The sequence below is a fragment of the Acinonyx jubatus genome, chromosome A3, assembly GCF_027475565.1.
Source record: "Acinonyx jubatus isolate Ajub_Pintada_27869175 chromosome A3, VMU_Ajub_asm_v1.0, whole genome shotgun sequence".
Taxonomy (NCBI): domain Eukaryota; kingdom Metazoa; phylum Chordata; class Mammalia; order Carnivora; family Felidae; genus Acinonyx; species Acinonyx jubatus.
The window spans coordinates 25207638-25231425 of record NC_069388.1 but is presented as its reverse complement, the minus strand read 5'-3'; the positions used below and the strand labels follow the sequence as shown (position 1 = coordinate 25231425).

The 23788-nt window shown below is 43.6% G+C and overlaps 2 protein-coding genes across 3 annotated transcripts in view; one reads left to right on the top strand and one right to left on the bottom strand.

The window, feature by feature from the left end:
• Positions 1-23788, bottom strand: part of CDK5RAP1 (CDK5 regulatory subunit associated protein 1) — a 194940-nt gene that overhangs the window by 1360 nt on the left and 169792 nt on the right. Inside the window, exons 17-20 of one of the 2 annotated variants that reach the window (XR_003423984.2) lie at positions 9399-9643; positions 7094-7212; positions 6786-6920; positions 2397-2571 (exon numbers count right to left, since the gene is read on the bottom strand). The gene's annotated coding sequence lies outside the window, so the exon portion shown is untranslated. The remainder of the gene's footprint in view (positions 1-2396; positions 2572-6785; positions 6921-7093; positions 7213-9398; positions 9644-23788) is intronic. The other variant, XR_008289143.1, reaches the window with a different exon arrangement.
• LOC106974623 (latherin-like) lies at positions 2999-11276 on the top strand. The gene is made up of 7 exons (XM_015071876.2): positions 2999-3098; positions 4284-4413; positions 6015-6119; positions 6998-7147; positions 9303-9384; positions 10018-10081; positions 11221-11276. The coding sequence occupies exons 1-7, from the start codon at positions 2999-3001 to the stop codon at positions 11274-11276; spliced, it is 687 nt and encodes a 228-aa protein (XP_014927362.1).

The window sequence follows — 23788 nt, the reverse complement described above, 5'->3', positions numbered from 1 at the left end:
CATCTTAATAAGGCTTGAATTCAAACCAGTGTCTCCCCAGCACCACATGGGGAGGTGCTGAAATCTGCTCAGCTTCTTAACTTTCAGCTGCTATTTTCTGCTGATGTCTCAAAGTCTAATGATTTTCACACCAAATATAATGTGCATTTATACACATTTATGCATTTCTATATTTAAAAATGTTCCCTTTCCTCCCACACCACCAAGAAATTTCTCTGACACTAGCTGAGTGTCCTACAGTTCACCTCAATTCTGACACACTCTACCCAGAGATGGCATTAGAGTCCGCAGCTTAAGAGCTCAGTCCCATGAGACTGCCCTCACTTCATATGCCACGTGCAAGTCCATGTTGGTTACCTGTGTCTCTGATTAACTGGCTATAAGTCAAAGGTTCGCATAACCCCTTCCTTGGGTTTGATTACTTTGCTAGAGTGGCTCACAAAACTCAGAGGAACATTTTACCTCCTAGATTACTGGTTTGCTATAAAAGAATACAACTCAGGAATAGCTAGGCAAAAGAGATTCGTAGGGCAATGTGTGAGGAAAGAATCATGGAGCTTCCATGCTCTCTCTGGCTGCATCACTCTCCTTGAATCTCCACATGCCCACCAACCTGGAAGCTCTCTGGACCCCATCCTTTTGGGTTTTTATGGAGGTTTCATTACACAAGCATGACTGATTAAATCACTGGTCACTAATGACTCAACTCAATCTTCAGCCCCTTTCCTCTCCCCAGAAGACTGAAAGGTCCAACCCTCTAATCACCTGGCTGGTTCCTCTGGCAACCAGCCCACATCCTTAGGTGCTTTCCAAAAGTCACCTCATTAACATAACAAAAGACACCTTTATTGCTCTCATTACTTAGGAAATTCCAAAGGTTTTAGGAGCTCTGTGCCAGAAACTGGACAAAAACCAAATATTTGTTTCTTATTATAAATCATAATATCACAAGTGTCACACTGCACAGGTGAGCTTAAGTCCAGTGAGTTGAGGGAAATCTGTGCACCAATTTCAGGTTTCTTTCCCTGTGGTACCTCCCTCTGTGGGATTTTGTTCCTCAAGTACCAACTTGAAAGCTCCTAGTCCAATTTCTGCCTCCTCAGCCCAGTAAGACTGGTCCTTTTGTTTGGACTCTACTCCCCCATATGGCAAATTGGGAAATGACCTTAAGCAGAATTTGGGGTGAATGTGGAGCTCACCTTGAATGACACCCTTTTCTAAAGAATCACAGGCTCTCATATTGTACCTGCGTAATTTTTCATCGATACCCTCGAAGCACTGTTTTATATATTTCTATCTTATATAGTTTCGATTTACTGGGAAGTTTAGTCTAGTAACTCTGTCATGACCAAAACCAGAACTCTGCAGCTAGAATTTGACCTTATATCTCACTGGAACATTGTAACCACCCATTTAGGGCTCAGGGTGAGAAGGTTCAACACAGGAAATGCTGCAACCTTCCAAAAACAACTTCAAGATTGGTTATTTCAAGAAAATGTTTTATGGGATATAATATGGCAAGTGAGCCAAAAAAAAAAAAAAATTCCAAGTATGTTCATCCCAGGGCTGTTGGGATTTGAATACAAAAATGGCCAAAAGGAGGAGACTGATTAAATAAACATTGGTCAATCCATACATTAGAATATTCTGCAGATAAGGAGGTAGAAAGACAGTCATGATGTGACATTATTTGATCAAGTGATTCTATAGAAGCATGGCAGGACAATCCTGGTTTTTCATAATGTTACATGAATGTATGTGCGTGTATGTACATGCAAGTGTGTAAAGAAAAACTTTTGAAAGTAGAAACAGAATTTAATCTCTGAGAATTTATTTTTATTTACTTTTTTCTTTCTTTGTATATATCTTTTTCTAATTTTTCTACTGGTCTGAAAACAGATCATCAAAATTAAAATTAAACCAAATGGGCTACTTTACATGGGATTGGTAACCAGAACTGGCCTCAGACTCTTTCCTGAATCTGTCAGGTGTCTAAAGGGAGGATTGGGCCCTACCAGCATCTGCCTGTTAGTCTCAGGTCCCAAAAGGGGCCATTTGCACTGTCATTTGGATGAAGCCCCAAAAAGTCCCATCAACATTTGCATGAATGTTTTTGACCCATAAGGGGGTGTGAGGTAAGTGTCAACATCCTGAAGACCTATCCCAGCCCATGCCATATAAGCAGAAAGTTCCAACCCAGAAGCATGCCCTCCACATACTCTAGACCATGTCCATACTCTGAGGGACATGTCCATGCCATCGAACGTATTGTTTCCTGCCAACTCAGGAAGAGTTGAATCCCAAATGAGAATCATTATCATCATAAAACTCATCAGCATAATGGTGACCATTTATGGAGCACTTCCAATATGCAGAGTGCTGTGCTCAGTACTTACAACAAGGCTGAGAGGAAGGTATGGGTGTGTATCATCCACATTTTCCAGATGAGGAAATTGAGCCTCCAAAACTCTGCATTGCCCAGATTGTCCAGCAAGTAGTAGGTGGCAGAGCTGGGATTCCATCCCAGGCCTGTCTGTCTCTGAAGCCAGTGCACATCACCACCAATGCCTCCTGTAAAATGAGGATAATATGTCCTCCATACAATGTCATGTGGTGAAGCAACTTGCCCTAAATCCCACAGTCCCACACCTGGTAAGGAGTGGAGGGCTTCAGAGACTGTTCTTGCAACTATAACATTGTGTAGTCTCTCACAGCGGCAGAGGGCAGCTGTACTGGGGAAGACTGTGTCCCTGCAGGAAAAGCTGCATGTCCAGCTCCATTGGCCTTGGGGAGCTGACTTCATCTCTTGTACCTTTCATTTCTTGCTCTATACTATGTGGAAAAGCATGTCTCCTCTCTGAAATTCACTGGCCCCATCTGTAAAGTAGGTCCACATGAGTTCTGTAGCCACACAGACCCAAGCTCTGGGGAGACCCCCTCAGAGAATGACCCCATAGCTGACCCTCTCTGCTGCTTCCCTACAGGTACCTGACCCAAGATGCTAAAGGTCTCCAGCCTCTTCATTCTCCTCTGTGGGCTGATTGCTTCATCCTCTGCTCAAGAGGTCCTCTCCAGAGTTTCTTCCCACATCACTGATGGTGAGATTGTCTTGCCTTGGGTCATACCTGGACTGATCAAACCCATAGGCCTCTCCTAAAATTCTAGACTGTCAGCCAATGTGGGTTAAGTTCTAATTAGCATAGTGTCTGGGACACAGTTAACATAATGAATCATTAGCTGCTCTGATCATCACATTACTATATTTAATCTTGTGTTCCCAAGATTCCCTCTTTCCTGTCTCCTTGCCCTGATTTATCTATTAAAACTCACCATCAAAAGACCCAGCCCTACCCGGACTGGCTCCTGTTCACCTCTCCTACCACCCTCCCCGCCGCCAATCACTGGCTCCCCTTCTGCCACAGTAGCCTCCTCAACACATAAAGCACATCCCAGGACCTTAGCACTTGCTGGTCCCTCTGCCTGGAACACGCTTCTGGCATCAAGTCTCCCTTCCCTTGTTTCAAGTCTCTGCTAAAAATGTTGCATTTGCAGAAGACATTTCTTGACCTCCTTGCATGAATTGCCACCCTCACTCAATATTCTCAATTCCTCACTCTGCCTTTTATTTTTCCCTCATGACAGAAATAGCTTCAGTAGAATGCACAGTATGGCTGCAGTGGTTAAAATACTGAAAAATTTTTTCTAAGCTCCTTGGAAAGTAGCCCCTGCTCAGAGATTCCCTAAGTGGCCCCCTCTCATCACCCCAACCATCCTACCTTAATCCCAGGACTCCAGGCTTCTCACCAACCAAAATCTAATGAGTCAACACCTGGCACAGCCCAGGAGCCACAGAACCAGGCTACAGAACTATGGTTGATGTCCTCTCTGGTTGGTTGGTGCCTATGCCCAACTGGTCGTTGAATATTTTGAAACCAGCCCCCTCATGGCAGTTATCTGCACTTGACTCACACATGTCCCTTTATTCACTACTTTATCATCTCTCTCCCCTCATCCCCACCAGAATGCTGGCTCCACAAGGGCAAAGAATGCTGCCTATTCTCACTGGTACAGCCTGGAATGGCTCTGGCACATAGTAGGCCTCTAAAAATATTTGCTGAATGATTGTGTTAGGAACTTGGCCTGGCACCAAGCAGACCAGGGAAACTAGGTGAATGAAGAATAAGCACCACATGTGGGACATTCTCAGAGGTCAAGGTTGCGTCCGAGAATCTTTGGCATCTAAATGTCTAATGGGGGGTGGGGGGGGGGGATATGTTTTTCAGCTTTGACACAAGGACTCCTTGGTATGAACTTTCTTCCCACCCTGCAGACAATTGACTTCCAGGGGCCATTGAAGGATATCTTCAGCCTTGTCCTGGGCCACCAGCTCACCAATGGGGAAGCCAATTTTATGTGAGTGGCCTTTGATCACAAACCCCCATGTCCAGACTGTCCTGATTTGTTGGTTTATTAGCAGCCTTCTGGCATTTTCTTGACTCTACAGAGCCTCTTCCATCAACTAACAGCCTTTCCAACTCTAATGGACTAAGAACCCCTGGTTGGGAGAAATTCCCACTGGGAGCAGAGGCAGAAGCTAGGGAGGTGCTAAAGACAGGGGTCCAATCTCTTTGTCTGGGAAGAGAATGGCTGCTCACCAGCTGTGAGAGCACCACCAGTGTCTTCCCCTATCTGAGTCTCAACTTCTGCCCCTATTAAATGGGGAACTATAGCATCCAACCCTACAGGACTGTTGTGAATATTAAATGAAACAACACATGAACCATGCTTACACAGCTCCCTGTCCTCAGCAAGCCCCCAGTCAGCAGAACCAATTACAACAACCTCTACAAATAACGATGTGGTAATCATAGTAATCAATGCTATCTGACAACCAGAGTGTAGAAGATGCAGGTCCCTTGTCTTAGCACATTCAAAACTACTGATGATTCCCAGCCTCCCAGCCTGCTTCTCCTCCAGCCCAGCCCATTTTAGCTAATGAAGCTCCATCCATCCTGCTGCTCTGGCCAAAACTCCTGACATCGTCCAACACCCCTCTCTTCACTCACACCCCCATGCAGCCTGTCTGCAAACTCTGTCAGCTCTATCTTCAAAACACACCCAGGGGTCTGACCATTTTCTCCACCTCATCTGGTGTGAACCACCAGCATTTTCCCCTGACTTGTGGTCCCAGATTCCACTGTTTCCACTTCAAGCACCCTCCCCCATTCCTTCCACCAGTATCCAGAAGCATCTTTCTGAGAAGTAGGCCAGACACTGTAACTCCCTTGCTCAAACCCTCCAATGTCTTCTAGTTACTCTTAGAACCAAACCCAAAAGTCTTACCATTGTCCCACAAGGCCCCCTGTGACCTGGTCTTGACTGCCCTCTCCCTTTCCCCCTGCCCACCTGCCACCTGCCATGCTGAGCCTGTTGCTGATCCAGCCTCAGGGCCTATGCACTTTGTCTTCTCCCTGGTCCTTTCTTCCTCTGGCCATCTTTATGATCTACCTGTACCCTCACGCATTCATGATTCTGCCCTAGTGTCACCTCCTGTAAGAAGCCTTCCCTGACACTCTGTCTAAAATGTCACTATTCCCAGTGTTACCCTCTTCACCTGATCCCACCAGGCTTTTTCTTCACAGCACCCATCACCCGACACGTTCTGTATGCATTCACTTACTGGGTTTATTGTTTTACACACACACACTCTGCCCAAGCATGAGCTGTCTATAGCTTTCAGTCTTCTACTTTATTCATATTCCAGCCTGCTTGGTGCTGGCCAAAGGGCTAGACATGATGACCATTCTGTGATGCATTAAGGCAAGAGGTTTTTTTGTTCAGGGCTATATTCTCAGTGCTTATCTCACATGGCAGCTGTACAATAAATAACATGATTAATGAGTCAGTAACTATCTTTGCATACATTCAGCCTCTGCTCTGTAGGGGACCTGCCTTTACACAAAGTGGGGCCCCCAGTGGCTAGAGCCACAACCTTCCCTGCTTTTCTCACACAGGGTACAGATGAAAGACCTTCGACTTTTTCAGGTCTTCCTTGAGACCTCCCCTGACTTCAAGGGGATTGATTTACGGATGCCATTGGCGTTTTCCATACAAATAAAGTAAGTAACAGCTGCAAGTCACTGGTTCAATCCTGTACTTTTGCACAGGTGTGTGGGGGTTTGGGAAGTAGCCATAACTAAAGGGTGTCCAGTATAATCTTAGCAAGGCTCATTGTGTGGTTGGGGTAAAACACCCTCCCTCTCCAGGCCTGGGTCACTCTATGGGTAGAATTTGGAGGCTGCAGAATAACTGAATGCTTCCAAGCTGGGGTCCCTAAAGCAGATTCCTTTCCCTGCTTTATCCAGAGAACCCCACCTTCATTTATTTGGACTTCATGAGCCCACTCAGCCCTGACTGAATACAACTTAAGACGAGAACACAGAATGTGCTCTAGATGGCAATGCCCCTTGGCACCATTGCCTAGAGATTGTCCACAGATGTGTTTTGTTTGGTCTGCACCGGTGTCTTCAGAGAGACCAGACATTCCTCAGGTCACCACCGCTGTCACCTCTCCCTGTGAAACCAGCCCCTGCTCTATCTGATTCATTTCCATGTCAAGCCTGGTCCTGGAGGCAGTGGAGTTGGTGACCTCTAGAAGAGTACTTTCCAAATTCAGTCTCTCAGTTTTGATAAGATGCCATACTTACAATCAACCTTTTCCTTTCTAACTGTCCCCCAAGCCAGAGATAGTGGGTATTAGGTATACACCCTGAATGCAGACCTACCTGGCTTATCCACTGGCTGGATGGCCGACTTGGAGAAAGCCATTCCCATTCTCCAGTCCTGAATTATCTCTTTTGAAAGATGAGGAAATGATCTCAACAGGGTGATTTTGAGAGTCCTGTGCAAACCAGGGGAACCTTCATTTTAGAAACAAATGGGAGTAAAATAAGCTCTGAGGTTCTCTCCCACCAGCCTTAATACTTCCCTCCCACAGGTTTCCGGCTCTTAATCCCTACATATTCCATGTATGGACAGATATGAAAGTCCAACTTTACTTGGAGAAGGATGTAGACAACAGATACCAACTCACCTTTGGGCATTGCAGGATTGTTCCTGAGACTGTATGGATCCAATCCGGAAATTTGTGAGTTCTCCATTTTTCTCTCTCTGCATCCAACTGGTTGTGATGAAGTCCCAAGGAAGCTTCACCTGAAACACGTCAACACCAAAGCATACCTTCCAAATGAGTCTTTTGTGCATATGGGGATGTATGTCCTACAAATAGAACTTCATAGAATTTAAAAATTTTTTTATTATGAAAATAATATTTTCCCTGACATGAAAAGAGGTTCACTGAATAATAGCACCAAGGACAAACAAAGCAGGCTCACTTGATTATTGGTTGACATTTAGGTTATTTCTGAATTTTTTGCTATTATAAATAATCCTAAACCTTTTAGTGCAGGAAATTATAGATTCGTGAAATGATTGAAAAAGTATAAACAGTTCTATGACTTTCAAATTTGAAGGTATATAATAGTTTTAAGGCATTCCACATCACTTACCAAATACCTCGCCAATAGAACTGAAGTGAGGTGTTTCTGGCTGGCATTGGTCACTTTCACCCTATAGCCAATCTGGACCAATTACTCTCATGTTTACAACTTTTCTCTTCAGTAGGAAATTTCAGCAGAAAATCCCATGGGTGCCATTCTCTTGACTATCAGTAGAGCAAGGATGTCATCATTTGTGTATTAGTCTGTGACCTCTCCTCTTCAGAGTAACTGTTTTCAGAGGTTTGCCCTTTTACTAAGGTTACCTTCTACATTTGTAATCTCTTTTTTACAATATTCTTTGTAAGATTTTTTAAAATTTAGGCTCACATCTATGATTAACTGCAGTCAAATGCTCTACCACTGAGCTATACCCCCCATGATTAACTGAATCCAATAGTTATCACCAACCTATTGTACACCATGTCTTTTTCATTCATGAATTTTATTTTGATTCATTTCACAGTTGCTCACTGTTTTAAGAAAGATCTGAGTGTGGAATCTTTTCTGAGCCCTTACAGGTCTGGTAATGTCCTCCTGTTCTGTTCCAGATACAGTGTCCTTGACTCACAGCCATTCTGCCCAACTCTGTCAGTGTGGCTCCATATCTTTTGATATGTTGAAGAAAACCAGTTTTTCCTTTGAGGGAAATCTGAGTCTTCAGGCTGGAAGTGATAAATCAGCTGATTTTTATGTAAGCTTTTTATAGAATAAAGACACAAACACTTTGCCTGAGAATGAGATTTACCCTCACTTGTAAGGATTACAAACTGAGCCAGGAACATGAAGACACATTTACACTGCTGTTTCCTGATTTTTTCTCATCCCCCCCCAACTGAAGAATGATATTACACTATTCCTTCCATTAAAGCATAACTATCAGGCTAAGGAGATAAGTTCTATTGGAACATAGATAATCAGAAGAATGGGAAAGCGTGCCAGAAAGAGAGTGATCAGGATCTAAAAGGGTGGTAGAAGCTGAAAGCATTCCAGAAGAGAAGAATGAAATAGGCAAGGAGAGGGAGGTGATGGGGAACAATGATGAGGGCAAGGTGATTTAAATTGAAAGATTAATTTCAGGGACACCTGGGTGGCTGAGTCGGTTGAGTGCCCAACTCTTGATTTCGGCTCAGGTCATGATACCAGGATCGTGGGACTGAGCCCCATGTCAGGCTTCATGCTGAGCATGGAGCCTGCTTAAGATTCTCTCTTGCTCTCTCTCACTCTCCCTCTGCTCCTCTCCCCTATTCGTGCTCTCTCTTTCTCTAAAATAAATAATAAATAAATTAGAAAATAAACAAATTAAAAGATTAATTTTAAGGAGTCCTAAGAGGTAGGTTGGAGCAGAAGGGCAAGCCTAGGTATGGAGCGCCATGGAAACAAGGAATTTAAATAATGTGGCGTCAACTAAATACATAAGTGATGTAAAGAAAGGAGGTTTTGGTGGGGTGTCTAGGTGGCTCATTTAAGTATCTGACTCTTGACTTTGGCTCAGGTCATGATCTCATGGTTCGTAAGTTCAAACCTCGCATCAGGTTCTGCCTGACAGCACGAAGCCTGCTTGGGATTCTCTCTCTCCCTCTCTCTGTCCCTCCCCAACTGGCTCCCTCCCTCCCTCCCTCCCTCCCTCCCTCCCTCCCTCTAAATAAATAAATAAATAAATAAATAAATAAATAAATACTTTCTAAAAAAAAGAAAGGAAGGTTTTGGAGAATTTAATCTGTTCTACTTTCATTCTTCATTTAGCATCACCCCAATGAAAAACTTTATTGTGGAAAACATAGAGAGAGCCCTGGGAAACGTGATAATCCATAATTTTGGAGCAAAAGTAAGTACACAAACACAGACTCCTTAAGTTTTTGACTCTGAGACTCAGAGCTTGGCGGATTGTGTCTTCTTAATAAACTGGAAGGAAATCTTCCAGGAAGGACAGTTAGGGAGAGAGGAAGTGGCATTTATGAAGCTCCCATTCTGCAGCCAGCACTGGTGAAGTGCTTTACGGATATTAGTTAATTCTTCAAGTCAAAATCAGCATCTGTGCGACTGGAGATAAGATGATAAGCCTCTTCAAGACTCAGTTTCCTTATCTGTAAAATAAGTGTAAGTAATCATAAAAATTAACAGCTAACATTCGTTAAGCACACAGGCACTGTGCTAAGGATCTTACATGAATTTTCTTACCCTACAAACAGTCTCATACTCTAAATAACAATATTCTTTCCATTTGCCAGACTTAAGAAAAAGTTCCAGAGATGGCCAATGACTTATCTAAGTCACATAGCTGCCAAATAGCTCAGCTGACATGTGACCCCAAGGCAGTCTGTCGCCCAAACTCCCCTACCTGGTCGTTCTCTAGACTAGGTTGGCTTAGAAGGAGAGTTTGCCTTGATTGCCCCCTGAATATTCAGACACCATTGGTAGAGTCCTCCTTCTGACTCTTGCATATTTCCTTGTCTTTCAGATGTGTCCCTTCATTAATTCATGGCTTTATAACCTGAATCCGCAAGTGACTAACCAACTGATTAGTAAGTGCTGGTGGTGAGAAGACATAGGAACACCCAAGGAGAAAGCTCAGACCCCTCCTTCACTCTTTTAATCTCCTCTCCCCTAACACTTCCCCCAGACAAAACATCCCATCCCTGATGAAGCAGAATGGTCCCTACTAATAACAGTCCTCATTAACTCAGCTGTCATTTACTGAGGAAGTCCTGTGTGCTATTCCCAGGGTTAAGCACTTTGCCTTCACTAGCCATTGAAACTCCACCGCTAGCCAAGAACTTGGTGGTTTCAATTCTATTCTGGTCCCAAAAGACTAGAGAAAATGAGATATAAATGGAAGCTACTCTGGGGGAGAAAAGCTGCCTGATTCCTCTTAACTTTCCTCCTAGATTAGATGATGCTACATTATGAGCAGAAAATTGACCTGGTTTCAACCCAAAGACTGCTTCCTTCCAATAGTCTCTATCTCCAGGCACCCAAAGTTTCCATGTCTGCCAGAAGCTAAAGCAGACAGCTGAAGCCCCCAGCAGGAATCTGAAAACCAACAGAATTTCTGGGTTGAAAGGACTCCCCCTTCATTCACTGAAGATTCACTAGTCCTTACCAAGTGCTAGATGCTGGAGTTTCTAAAGTTCCTTTAAATGTCTCTCCTGACAAGTGGTTTTCTGGTCTCTCCTCACATACCTCTATTGACAGGGAGCTCACTATTTATGAAGTAGGAAATTTGAGGCAGTTAATCTGGATGAGTATTAAAGCTCCCAAAGTTTGGTTCCCAGATTCACCCAAAGTAAATGTGAGTGGGGCAGCTCAACCAATACTGATATTGGGCTAGCATTCTGGAGAGGTGACCAGACAAATGGGGACCCAGCTGCTATAATGCCAACTTCCCCCACCATCTCATTTCAATGTACAGATCTTCAGTTATTAGTTTGGAAGGGAGTAGCTGTTCCCAATTTATGGATGAGGAAACCAAGGTCCAGAGCCGTCACTGAGGTGATCAGACATACCAGCAACTAAGCATAGCCTCCAGGCCCAGCCTTGTGACTCCAAGCATTTAATTCATTCCCTGACCCTGCTCTGCCCCCATTTGGAGCAGGAGAAAGCTCCTTTGGCCTCTCTGGTCCTCCTTTACTCCCACTGTCTAAGGTATTTGTTTGCCTTCTAGGTCTGCTGCTGCAGCATGGCACATACCAAGCCACAGTCAAAATATCCGCAAAGTAAAGGAGTCATGTTTGCACCAATCTGGTGAGAGATCAGAGCATATGTCCATTCCTTAGTGATGACACTTGGCCTTTAGGGCCATTATAAATATGTCATTTGTTCATTCATAAAATTTCAATTAAGCATCTACTATGCGCTAACTGCTAGGAATATGGCCGTGAATAACACAAAGACTCTGCTTTCGTGAAGTTTGTATCCTAGTTGGGTGTGCTGACAATGAACTAAGAAATAAATGTATAGTCAGCTAAATTCCAGAGGGTGGTGGGTACTATGCAGAAAACAAAGTGGGGTGTGAGAGAGAGTGATGGGTGGGGGCAGAGAGGGAGGCATCACATTAAGAGAATATAGTCAGGCAGAGGGCTCTTTGAGATCTTTCAGCTGAGCCCTGAATGATAAGGCAGAAGTTGTGCCAAGACCCAGTTGTGCCAAGATCACAGACAGGAAGATAAACATGTGCAAAAGCCCTGAGACAGGAATGAGTCTTCCTTTTGGAAGCAAGAAAGGGGAGCAATGTGGCTGAGATGTGGAAGGAGCTCAGTTATAGGAGATACCCTTCAAGGTTTCTGTAAAAGAAGATATTATTCATGCATCATGTATTTATTTACAACTATTCTGTGCTGAATACACTCTGCTCAAGTATCACCCTCTTAGATCTCTCAAAAAAAAAAAAGCATATCTGCCACTCTCTTCCTTGCTTATTTTTCTTCATAAAATTCATTATTATCTGACTTTTTACTATATTATGTGTTTCTTTTCTGTCTGCCTAACCAGAATATATATTTCATGAAAGCAAGGGCTTTTTCTTTTTTTTAATTCTTATTTATTTTTGAGGGAGAGAGAGAGACAGAGCATGAGTGGGGGAAGGACAGAGAGAGAGGGAGACACAGAATCTGAAGCAGACTCTAGGCTCTGAGCTGTCAGCACAAAGCCCAATGTGGGGCTTGAACTCACAAGCCATGAGATCATGATCCGAGCTAAAGTCAGATGCTTAACTGACTGAGTCACCCAGGCACCCCAGCAAGGACTTTTTCTATTCCTTGTTTTATCCCAGGTGCCAGGATTACAAAAAATGAATTAGACATGTCCCTGACTTCAAGAGTCCCAAGTCTAGTAAAGGATAAGACAAATAAATAGGCAATTTCATATGCAGTAAGGTGTTCTGGTTGGAGTTCTCTGGAAGTAAGGAGGCAAGATCCAGTAGCACTGCCTGAGGACTTCCAAGAAGACTTCACAGAGAACACAGCATTTAAACTCGATGTTGAAGAATGGTTGAGAGTTTTTATGGGAAAATGCATTAAAAGAGGAGGATACATTATGTGCAAATATACAGGAGTAGGAAAGAACCTGATGCTCTAAACAATGGGAAGAAGCTTTAGGTGACTGGTCATAGGAGTCATGGAGGATGGAGGCATCCTCCTCTGAGGGCCAAGGAGAAGTGTATAGTGAACTATACATGTGCTTTCTAAAAATAAAGGTTCACATGATGGAGTGAGCCACCGAGAAGAAGGTGAAATCCATGAAAGGGGGCATAAAAAACTGAATGGCCAATGCCATAATGGAATCTATGTCTTTGGGCTGATAGCTTAGTTATGTAAGATTCTAAAGTAATCTTGTCCAAATAGAAATATAACACAAAACACACACGTAGCTTAGAGTTTTCTAGAGATGAAATTTTTACAGGAAAAGGAAACAGATTATTATTAATGAAATGTTTTACATTCCTTTTTTGTGCTAATTCTTTGATATCTGGTGTGCATTTCATAATTATAACACATTTCAATTTGGACTAGCTGCAACTGAAGTACTCAACATCCATGTATGGCTAGTGGCTGCCATATTGGACAGTGCAGTTCTAACTAACTTGCTGCCAGCTGCAAAACTTTGAAAAGCCTAGAGCATTTCATTTGTACCCACAAAAACATCTAGGCTGCCATCTAACACAGCAGCTCCAACTGTGCCCCCATGTTATATTCAGTCGACAGACATATTTGGTTCAACCTAGAAAGTATTTTGTAAATGTGACTATGTTGTCAATATTAAAAGTAAGAAATATATCTTTTGATCAAGCAGGACATCTGACAATATTTTACATCCTTGTGTCATGAAGTAAGGCAAGGTGAGAAGGAAGATTCATCTTATCTGACGAGAGAGAGTACAGGGAACACAGCAAATTTTTTTGTCCAGGGATAGGCAGTGGATGGATGTCCAGACTGGAATATGGTTCAGCACCATGGAGAGTGGACAGCAGTACCAGAGGGAAGTGAGATGGGGAGAAGAGGCTCTCAGCTCTGGTTTACAGCCTCCTTAAAAGGGGGTAGAAAAAAGGCGCCTGGGTGGCTCAGTAGAGTAAGCATTCAACTCTTGATTTCAGCTAAGGTCATGATCTGATGGTTAGTGGGTTCAAGCCCCACCCACCTCCCCCATGGGGCTCTGCGCTGACAGCGAGGACCCTGCTTGAGATCCTCTCCCTCTGCCCTTCCCCTTCTCTCAAAAAAAGGAGGGTATGCAATTGACTAATATCTTGATTATCTCACACAGAATCAGGTACTGCTTGCTGATCTCTTTGGAATATCCTCCACACTTCAGACCATCACCTGTATGGCGATGATCCTAGATGTTCATGTTGATTATTCAGCTGCTACCTGGAATTTCATTACCCACCCTGGACTCAAGGATCCCGACTTCTCTGGGTATGGAGGCTATTTCCCTGTAACTTCTCACCAGAATCCATGTGCTGATTCCCTGTAATATCTTCACAATAAAAAAATTTTTTGCAGCTCTGAGCTGTAGGCCGTCCTGCCTCCATAGTGCAATGTGGACAGGGGCACAGATAGTCAGAGATGGTGGTGGGTCTGATCGTGATGATAAAAATTTGCACAGTGGAGGAGGATGCCTAGGTTAATTTAATCTTTATATCAGAAATACTTCAACACTCTGGTCTGGAGATTCCCAAAAACTAAGGAATAAGTCTTCTTGTCTTGTCTGAGATATTTTCTGGAAGATTCTGTGACCCTAGGTAGCTCCCCTCTTTGGGCCACAATCTCCCCACTGTGAAGTGAGAATTTTGGTCTTATCCAGTAAGTCCTTCAGGCAACCTACAAAGTTGTGGCTTATGGAAGAAAACATATCTTGGCCCTGGTAACTCCATTTTTCTTCCCTATATCACCAAACTTCTCAAGAGACATATTGCTATTCATTCTTTCAAACTTCTCACCTTTATCTAGTGCTCAATTTTGGATAATCTGGCTTATTTCCCCAACTCAAAATAACTTACTTTAGGTCATTTATAACTTCCTTCATGGACAACACCAGTGAACCCTTATTCAGTGTTCATGTTCCTCAAGTCATTACAAATTAATTTTGGAAGATCACTCCAATCTACTCCCCACCCGCTTCTGCTCCTTTTTTTTTTTTTTTTTTTTCCTTATCACTACCTTGATTCATGCCTGGCACTCTTCTGTGCGTATATACATTACATCATTTGCTCTTAAATAAATTGTGTTTTTATTAAGCTTTTAGCTCTTGGTTACAAATCTATCTTTCTGTACTCTGATTTGCAATGCTGGGTCTGGGACTCTGAAAACCACCTATCTTTTTTACCGGCTTGCTCCTTATTAGTATCCTTTACTAGAGGGAGATTGCAAGGCTGAAAGAGGAGAAAAGAAATCTCTCTTCTGTTTGCTTCCTGTTCCTCTAACCATCACCCAGCAATGGTTTTTCACCCAATCAGGGAAAGGTGGATTCAGTGTACAAGTTGTTTGTTTGCTGCTTCCAAACCAGCTTTATTATGTTCCTCATAATATTGCACCAGCCAACAAGAGTCCCTTCTTCAGAAGTCTGTTTCCCAGTTCCATGAGGTTTCTCCTCCAAGATCTTTAAAACTCATCCCAACCACCCTTTGTTGTCACTAGACCCATAACTAGGTTCAAACCTCAGCATGCTCCAAGGGAGCAAGAATAGAGGATAAAATAACTTATATACTCAAAATAATTACCTTTTTTGCCGATTTATGTCAGCAGACATGAGGAATATGTATAGCAATTGATTCTAAATATGTTAGACCAAGGAAGATAGAATATAACACTGGGTTGTTCCTAATTAATTGATGAGTGCTTTTATCAAAGATTCTGGGTTTAATATTAGATCACATAGTTAAAAATAGCTTTGATAGTTTACCGTGTTGGTTATTGGAAATTGAACTCAATAATGATCTTCATTCAGGGCGACTAGGTTGCTCAGTTGATTTAGTGTCTGACTTCGGCTCAGGTCATAATCTCACTGCTCATGAGTTCAAGCCCCGCATCAGGCTCTGTGCTGACAGCTGGGAGCGTGGAGTCTGCTTCTGATTCTCTCTCTCTCTCTCTCTCTCTCTCTCTCTCTCTCTCTCTCTCTCTCATATAAAATAAAACATTTAAAAAATGGCCTTCATTGAATAAGGTTGAGAACTTTCTAGGTACAATATAAGTAACTAAAGGCTTGGGGAGATTGGACTGTTGGAGTGGATTGATCTTTTGCCAACACATATGTCCCAAATTACATCTGAGAGGGTCCAAAGGACAATCTCTTCACTAAGATATTGAAAATTACATTAGTTAAGGGTACCCACATCCTTGAAAAGATCTGTGGTGGCTGTTTTCTGGGAGCCACCACATCTGGGAGATGCTGCCATTGAAAAGGATTCCCTGATTTCAGTGGGGGACAATGAGATATACAAGTAACAGAGAGCAAGTGGTGGAGCTTAACTGGCAGAAACAAGAGGGCATGCTTATTGTAATGGGTAGCAAGGATGAATTGGTAATCAGAGTATTTGGCAATTGCTAATTGATCACAGTTTTCCTAGAAAGGAAATCGTTCACCTGCTGAATGTTAATTAAGAGGATCTCCCGGTTTGGAATCCAGAAACTTGACTTGGGTTGCCAAAATTGAAAGTCAGAGCCTTTCACCCAATTTGCAGTTAAAAGCCAGTTCAGAATCAAGAACCCCTTGATTGAAGGGGAGGCAAGGGATCCTGGAATATTGCCACAGCATATGCTGTAAATCTTCCTTCAAGTATTTCCCAAACTGGCCTGTTGACATTTAGTAGAATCATAGTGCACTGTGTAAAAATACCCGGAACTTTTGGGGATATGAGATACTGGATCTCTGAATTTATGCTATTTTCCAGGAACCCAAAATACCTTTATGGTCCAGCAAATCAGGTTTGTGTTTGTCAAATGATAAGTGGAGTTTTGGCATAAGTTTGATTCAGAATGACCTGATAATTACACAGACCCAGTCTGTGATTATTTCTCCAATTCTTTAATGTCTAATTGGAATAGAAATAATTCGCAACTGGCAGAATCCCCACTTGGCTCTGTGATCCATGGAGGGAGAGCTTTCGGGAGAGGAAAGGCCAAGTGGAAACTCCTGGAGCTTTCTCTTGTAACAGGATAATAAACCAAAGCAATACTACACCACTGGGGAACTGGAGAGACAGAGACCATCGTTTTAGTTTGAGAGTCAAAAAGATGCTGATACTTGTATCAGTCAGGATTAATGCAGAGAGAGAGAGACAAAGAGAGGGATGAGAAGGAATCGACTTACATGAATATGGGGGTTGACTAAGCCAGACCAAAATCCATAGGTCAAGCTATCAGGAAGGGAAAAGCACTGAAGCTGCTGTCCACAGGAAATATTCCTTCTTTTTCCCTTCCTCCTCCTCCTCCTCCTCCTCCTCCTCCTACTCCTCCTCCTCCTCCCTCTTCTCTCTCTCTCTCTCTCCCCCTTTCTCCTTCTCTGCCCTCAGCATTGCTTTTAAGTCCTCTCAACTAACTGAATTAATCCTACCTGCATTATCTAGGATACTCTCCCTTACATTAAGTCATTTCATTATGGACTGAAAACTCCCTTCAGAGAAACACCTAGGTTAGCATCTGATTAAATAACAGGAGACTGTAGCCTAACCAATTGGACACGCTAGAAAAAAAAAAAAAAACTCACAATACTTATCCCATCCTCATTTAACAAGACTGTTCACTGTCTTTAAAGTCAATCCAGCCTCTGACACCTGGGATTCACTATTGCCCTTGAAAACATTTTTCCTTCTATTCCAAGATGTAGGGGCCATCAGAATTGGCTTGCCTTACCTGGCAGGGCTATCAGCACACCTTCATAGTTTTTCTCAGTGCTATTCAGCAATCCTGCTCTCTACCATAATATAGTTTACAAAAATCTTGGTCATATTGACATCACAGAGCATCACATATGTCCAATACATTATTAACATTATGCTGATAAACTTGAGGAGTAGGAATTAGCAAGAATTTAAAGGCATCAGTAAAATACACACAAGCAAGAAGATGAGATGCAATCTCATAAAAGCCCACATTCCCACCACTTTGATGAAGTTTCTGCAAGTACAATGGTTTGGAGCATGCCAGGATATCCCTTCCAAGATTAAAAATAAGTTGCTGTGCCATGGCAATGCTTATTCTTACAAAACGACACAAAGTTTCACTGGCCATTTTAATTTTTTTAAAACTTTTAAGGTAATATATACCACAATTAAAAGTATTATTCTGATGCATTTACTGAGTAATTCTTAAGGGACCAGTTTGAGTAGGAATCAGAACAAGAAAAGGCTTTCCAGCAAGCGGTGCAAACTTCTCTACCACTTTGTCCTTATGACCTAGGCAGAACCAATTATACTTTCAAAGTATCTATGGCAAGTGAGGATGTTTCTGGATGTACTGGCAGCTCTAATAGGAGAAACACAGCACAGATCTCTAGGGCTTTGGATAAATGCCCTATCCTAGTCTGCAGATAACTGCTTTAACTTTGAAAAATAGCTCCTGTCTTGCTACTGAGTCCTGGTAGAGATGAATACCTTAGCATGGGATATCAAATAACCATGCAATCTTAGATATCCTTCATTGACTACATGAAATCTGATCTATCAAGTTTGTTAATATGACGTATTACATTGATTGTCAAATGCTAAACCAACCTTGATTTCTTGAGATAAAGCCCCACATAGTCATGATGTATTACCCTTTCTATACATTTAAATCTGTTGAAGTCACTAATATGTTATTGAGGATTTCTGTCTCTATGTCATAACAAATGTTGGTCTGTAGTATTGATCTTAGTCTGTGTTTGGTATTAGGGTAAGGCTGCCTTCATAGAAGGACTTAATAAGTACGCCCTCCTCTTCAGTTTTCTGGAATAGCTGGGTATAATGTGGTGTTTGGTATGGAGCAATCTCGGCCTAGAGTTTCTGTGTCTTAAGGTTTTTATCCACAAATTCAATATCTTTAATAGATACAGGGCTTCTCAGGTTATTTATTTCTTCTTCTTCTTTTTTTTTCTTTTTTTTTAACTTGTTTTATTTTTTTATTTTTTAAAATTTCCATCCAAATTAGTTAGCATATAGTGCAACAATGATTTCAGGAGTAGATTCCTTAGTGCCCCTTACCCATTTAGCCCATCCCCCCTCCCACAACCCGTCCAGTAACCCTCAGTTTGCTCTCCAGATTTATGAGTCTCTTCTGTTTTGTCCCCCTCCCTGTTTTTAATATTATTTTTGTTTCCCTTCCCTTATGTTCATCTGTTTGTCTCTTAAAGTCCTCATATAAGTGAAGTCATATGATATTTGTCTTTCTCTAATTCCGCTTAGCAGCATACCCTCTAGTTCATGCACGTAGCTGCAAATGGCAAGATTTCATTCTTTTTGGTTACCGAGTAATACTCCATTGAAAGACATGCCACATCTTCTTTATCTATTCATCCATCGATGGACATTTGGGCTCTTTCCATACTCTGGCTATTGTTGATAGTGCTGCTATAAACATGGGGGTGCATGTGTCCCTTTGAAACAGCACACCTGTATCCCTTGGATAAATGCCTAGTAGTGAAATTTCTGGGTCATAGAGTAGTTCTATTTTTAGTTTTTTGAGAAATTCCACACTGTTTTCCAGAGTGGCTACACCAGCTTGCATTCCCATATTTATTTCTTCTTGAGAAGCTTTAGTAGTTTGTGCTTTTCCAAGTTCAGTTTTCCTGAATGAACCCAAATATATATATACTTATATATGTGTGTGTGTACATATATATGTATGTGTATATATGTATACATATATATGTATGTGTATGTATAAACCTAAAACCTCTTATAAACCCTCTAGAGTGTATCACATATACATATATATGTGTGTGTATGTATAAACCTAAAACCTCTTATAAACCCTCTAGAGTGTATTTATTTAAAAAAAAAAAAAGTTCCTAGAAGCAGCAAGAAAAAAAATTCAACTGATCTTGGCTCAGAGGTTTCATTCAACACAAGGAGCTCGGTGTGGTGAGTGTGTGGTGAATGGAGGAAAAAAGGAAAAACAAACAGACAAAAATGAAAACACACAGTGCAGAGATGTATAAAGTAAACAGGATTGGCCTTCCATCACAACTGGTCCAAAGAGACCCCAGACCCCAGTCAGCTGGTCCAGCAGGACTGCAGGAAAGCCCTAGGAAATATATGCCTCCCTCTTTTCCAATTTCCTTTGCTGTTCTCACAATTCACATCTCCAAATGTTGTAATATCAATTGAGATAAAGTTATTCATAATATTTCCTTATTTCCTTTTAATACCTGTAAAGTCTGGAATGCTGTCATTCCTCTCATTCCCGATGCTGGTCATTTGCATCTTCTCTCTCTTTCTGAATCTACCTGATTAGAGTTTTATCAATTGTATTAATCTTCTGGAAGAAACAGCTTCTGATTTCACTGATTTTCTCTAATGTTTTTTTTTTTATTTCATTAATTTCCATTCTAACCTTTATCACTTCCTTGCTTCTGCTTGCTTTGTTTTTAGTTGACTCCTTCTGATCAAATTTCTTACAATGGATACTAAGGTTGGATGTGCACTTTAAGAAGGACTCAAGCCCGTTTCCTCCTCCCCACTGGCTGACATTTAAGGCAGGTGTGCCTCTGAATAGCTGGTCACTGTGAAGGGCCTGCCTCCCTCCTTTCCTCCTGAGAACATCTCCACTGGGTAGGACCCCGGGCTTCACGGGGCCAGTTCCTGCCCCCTAGTGGTTCAGAGCCTTCATGGTTTTGGTGAGACCTGCAGTCTTCACTCCCCCTGGTAGGTCAACTCCAGCTCACTGGCAATCTTTGGCAGTTGCCATGTGTGTCCCAGGGAGTCGTCTGTGGCCTCTGTAGAATGCCAGAGGAAATGCCACTGGGCAAGACAGGCTCACCAGGGCCCAGGCTGAAGGGCAAGGGCTGTGGGCGAATTTATCAGAGACCAGACAGAGCCTACAGAGCCAGACAGCCTGGCTTTGAATCCTGGCTCCACACTCACCAGTGCATGTCCCCGGGCAAGTGAGTCCATCTCTCTGTGCCTCAGGCTCTGCATCTGGGAGGTGGGGCAATAACAACACAACCCTCCAGGGCTATTGGGTTCATGAGATTAAGCTACCAAAAGCCTAGAGCAGAGCCTGGCGCAGAGAGAGGATGGAAAGTGAGCAGGGGAGGGGCAAAATAGGAGTCTGCTGCTCTTCCTCCTGCCTCTCCTTGCAATGCCTGTGAGGGCCGTGGGATCGTGTTGGGGAGCAGAGTGGGGTGTGGGAGGGGGAGGCCCAGGAGGAATGAGCGACAGCTCCTCTGATCTCCCTTCTGTGGGTCTGGTTGCCTCGCTCCTGCCCCAGCCCCACCTGCCCTGGCTGGTGACTTCAGGGATCTGACTCAACTTCTCTGTGCCTCTGCAAAGGGGGGCCAATCACAACAGTACCGACCTCAGAGGGCTGTGCGGGGGGATTAAAGAAGCGATTAAAGGAAAGCACTTCGACTGCCCCTAGAGCACAGTCAGCTCTCAGCAAATGGCATCATCATTCTTATTTCAGCTCAGTGGTTCTCAGGCACCATGTACAGCAGAATCTCCCAGAAGCTTATTCCCAGGTCCCACCTCCAGAGGCTGACTCAGTTGCTCAGGGGTGGCCCAGGAATCTGCATTTTTACAAGTCCCATTTGTCCTCTCAAAAGCACTGCAATGCACCAGAAACGCCAGCTTTTCCACTCCCCTACTTCGCGCCACTCCAGAACCCAGAAGAGACATCCTCATCATCCTTTTTCAATCCCGATGTTCTATTCAGATGGCACCACACTCCCTGCCTACCTTCCACACCCTTTTCAAGTAAATTTGTCTTTGGGTTAAAGTTCCAGTCGTAGACCTCTATGAATGTTAAAAATATATATTTCTACAAAAAGTGGAATAAATGAATGCCTACATGAATAGTGAATTCCATTCCACAGAAGAGTGATTCCCAAAAAATAAACCAAACCAGTCCACCCTGCTTCGTTAGGTACAGGAAACTTCCACCATTCTGCTTCCACCCATTCTACTGCCCCCTGGAGTTTCAGGAATTCTGCCTTTGGCTGGGGACCTGGAGCTGCCTTTGAGCCCCGGGAGCAGCTGGGGGAGGAGTCTGGAGTTGGCAGGGAGGGGGACGTCTTTACCCAGCTATAGGAGGGCGGTCACGTGCAAAAGCCTGCTTGGCCCTTGGTTCAGCCAGGGGAAACTCCTGCCTCCTTGTCATGCTGGACACCCCCTCCCTAGAGCCATGGACGTGAGCCTGGGCACCTGGGCACCAATTTCTAACCCAGTAGACCCAGCCACACCCATTTTCCTTTGTTCCCCCAATCTGCTGAGCCCTTTCCCATCTCAGGCCCTTTGACCTTACAGTAGTACTATCTGCCAAATGTGTCGTTCCTCCATCTACACCCAATGCAGGCTCTGTCTCCTCCTGGACTCAGCTCAAATGTCACCTTCTTGAGAGACCTTCCCTACTCATTGCTCAAAGTGGCCTCCCTCCTATTCTCAATCTCACCCAAATTTCCCCCCTTCGTATACAATTTGTAATTATTCCATGTATTGTTTATTTTGTCTTATTCTGATTCTCTCCCCAGAGTATAAGTCTCTAGAGAAGCTGTGTGTCTGTTATTGCCTAGAGCCAAGCACAGTTCCTGGCACATTGTAGGCCCACAGGAAGTAATGGTTGACTGAATAAATAAATTTTATCCAAGTCAAACTCCTTGAAAGCCAGTTACCAGGAGAGCAGGGGTTTTAACTTGTGTCAATGGTCACGGCTTAAGAGGGTGATGGAAATCCTGCTACTATCAGCAACATTTTTTAACCAGTTTTTACATTATTTTTTCTGGACAAACCAAAGTTGTCATCACATTTTGAAAATGCCCCCCAAAAAGGTAAAGAAGCTTGTTCTAAAGCAAGTTATTTGAAATAGTAAAGGAAAGGGCTACTAGATGAGGTTTGGGGCAGCCAGCAGCTCCACCTTCCAAAGGAAACCTCTTACTCCTCTGGGCAGGGACAGAGAGCCAGAGAGCCTGCCGGGTGGCAGCTCGTCCTGGTCCCAGCCCAGAGCTCTGTAGGCCTCTTGGTTTCTCTATGTCCCCAACCCCTCACGTGTGGAATGAGATCACACATGGAGCAGGCTTAGCACAGTGAATGAGGCCCACCAAATAAACGTCAGCAGCACCATCCCTAGAGGTAGCTGCCTGGGGCAGGAAGGCAGGCCGTGGGGGAAGAGGAAACACGACACCAGCTAACTTGTAGGCTTTCCCTTAAATTCCACTCTGTCTCCTCAGGGAGGTCGTTTTTCTGATAACCCCCCTCCCCAGTTGTCTGGTGTCCCCACCCCCCACACCCCGCCAGGTATGGGAGCACCACGAGGACAAGGAAATCCAGGGCTCGTCCCAGAGCGGTGCCTTTCTGCTCCCTTGTCATGCACCAGGCTTGGAAAGTCTACATCCTTCACCTGCTCATTTCTTTAGACTCAGTAGCCCTGAGCACCACATCCTGCAATGGGGCAGGACTGACAGCCCTCCCCACTCCCAAGTTCAGACCTTCAAAGAGCCAAGGACAACAGGTTTGTTCCTCCAACAGTGCCCACCCTTCTCCAATTTTCTTGACAAAAAAATAACAAAATCCCAACTGGTTACACAAGATCAGGAAGACTGGAAAAGTACATTTTGAGGTAACTGATATTCTACAAACATCCCCAAGGGGAGCGTGAGCCCTGCAAGAGGACATCAATTCCGGAAAGCCATCACCCTGAACGAATGCTTTAGTTATGATCTCTTACAAAACTGGATGTGAAGTGCCCAAGGATGGCCCCAGGCTTCATGAGATTTGCAGAGGACCCTGAACATTCTCGGGGCGGGGGGGGGGGGGGGGTGTTGCGGAGCACAGGAAGTCAAGAGTACCTTTGTCTTGGGATTTCACAGCAGCTGAATTGTGGGACCCAGACCATGCCCCTCCCCCCAGGCCTGTGTGGCTGCCAGGAGTGGGAGCAGATGAGGGACAGTGTTAAGAGGTAAGGTCAGAGAGAACAAACACCAGGGAACCCTGCAGGACCTGGGAGGCATTGCATGGAGTTTGACATTTGCTCTGTGAGCAGTGGGAAGCTTTAGAAGTTTTGAGCAGAGGAGGGCTGTGATCTGATTAATGTCTTGAAATGGTTAGG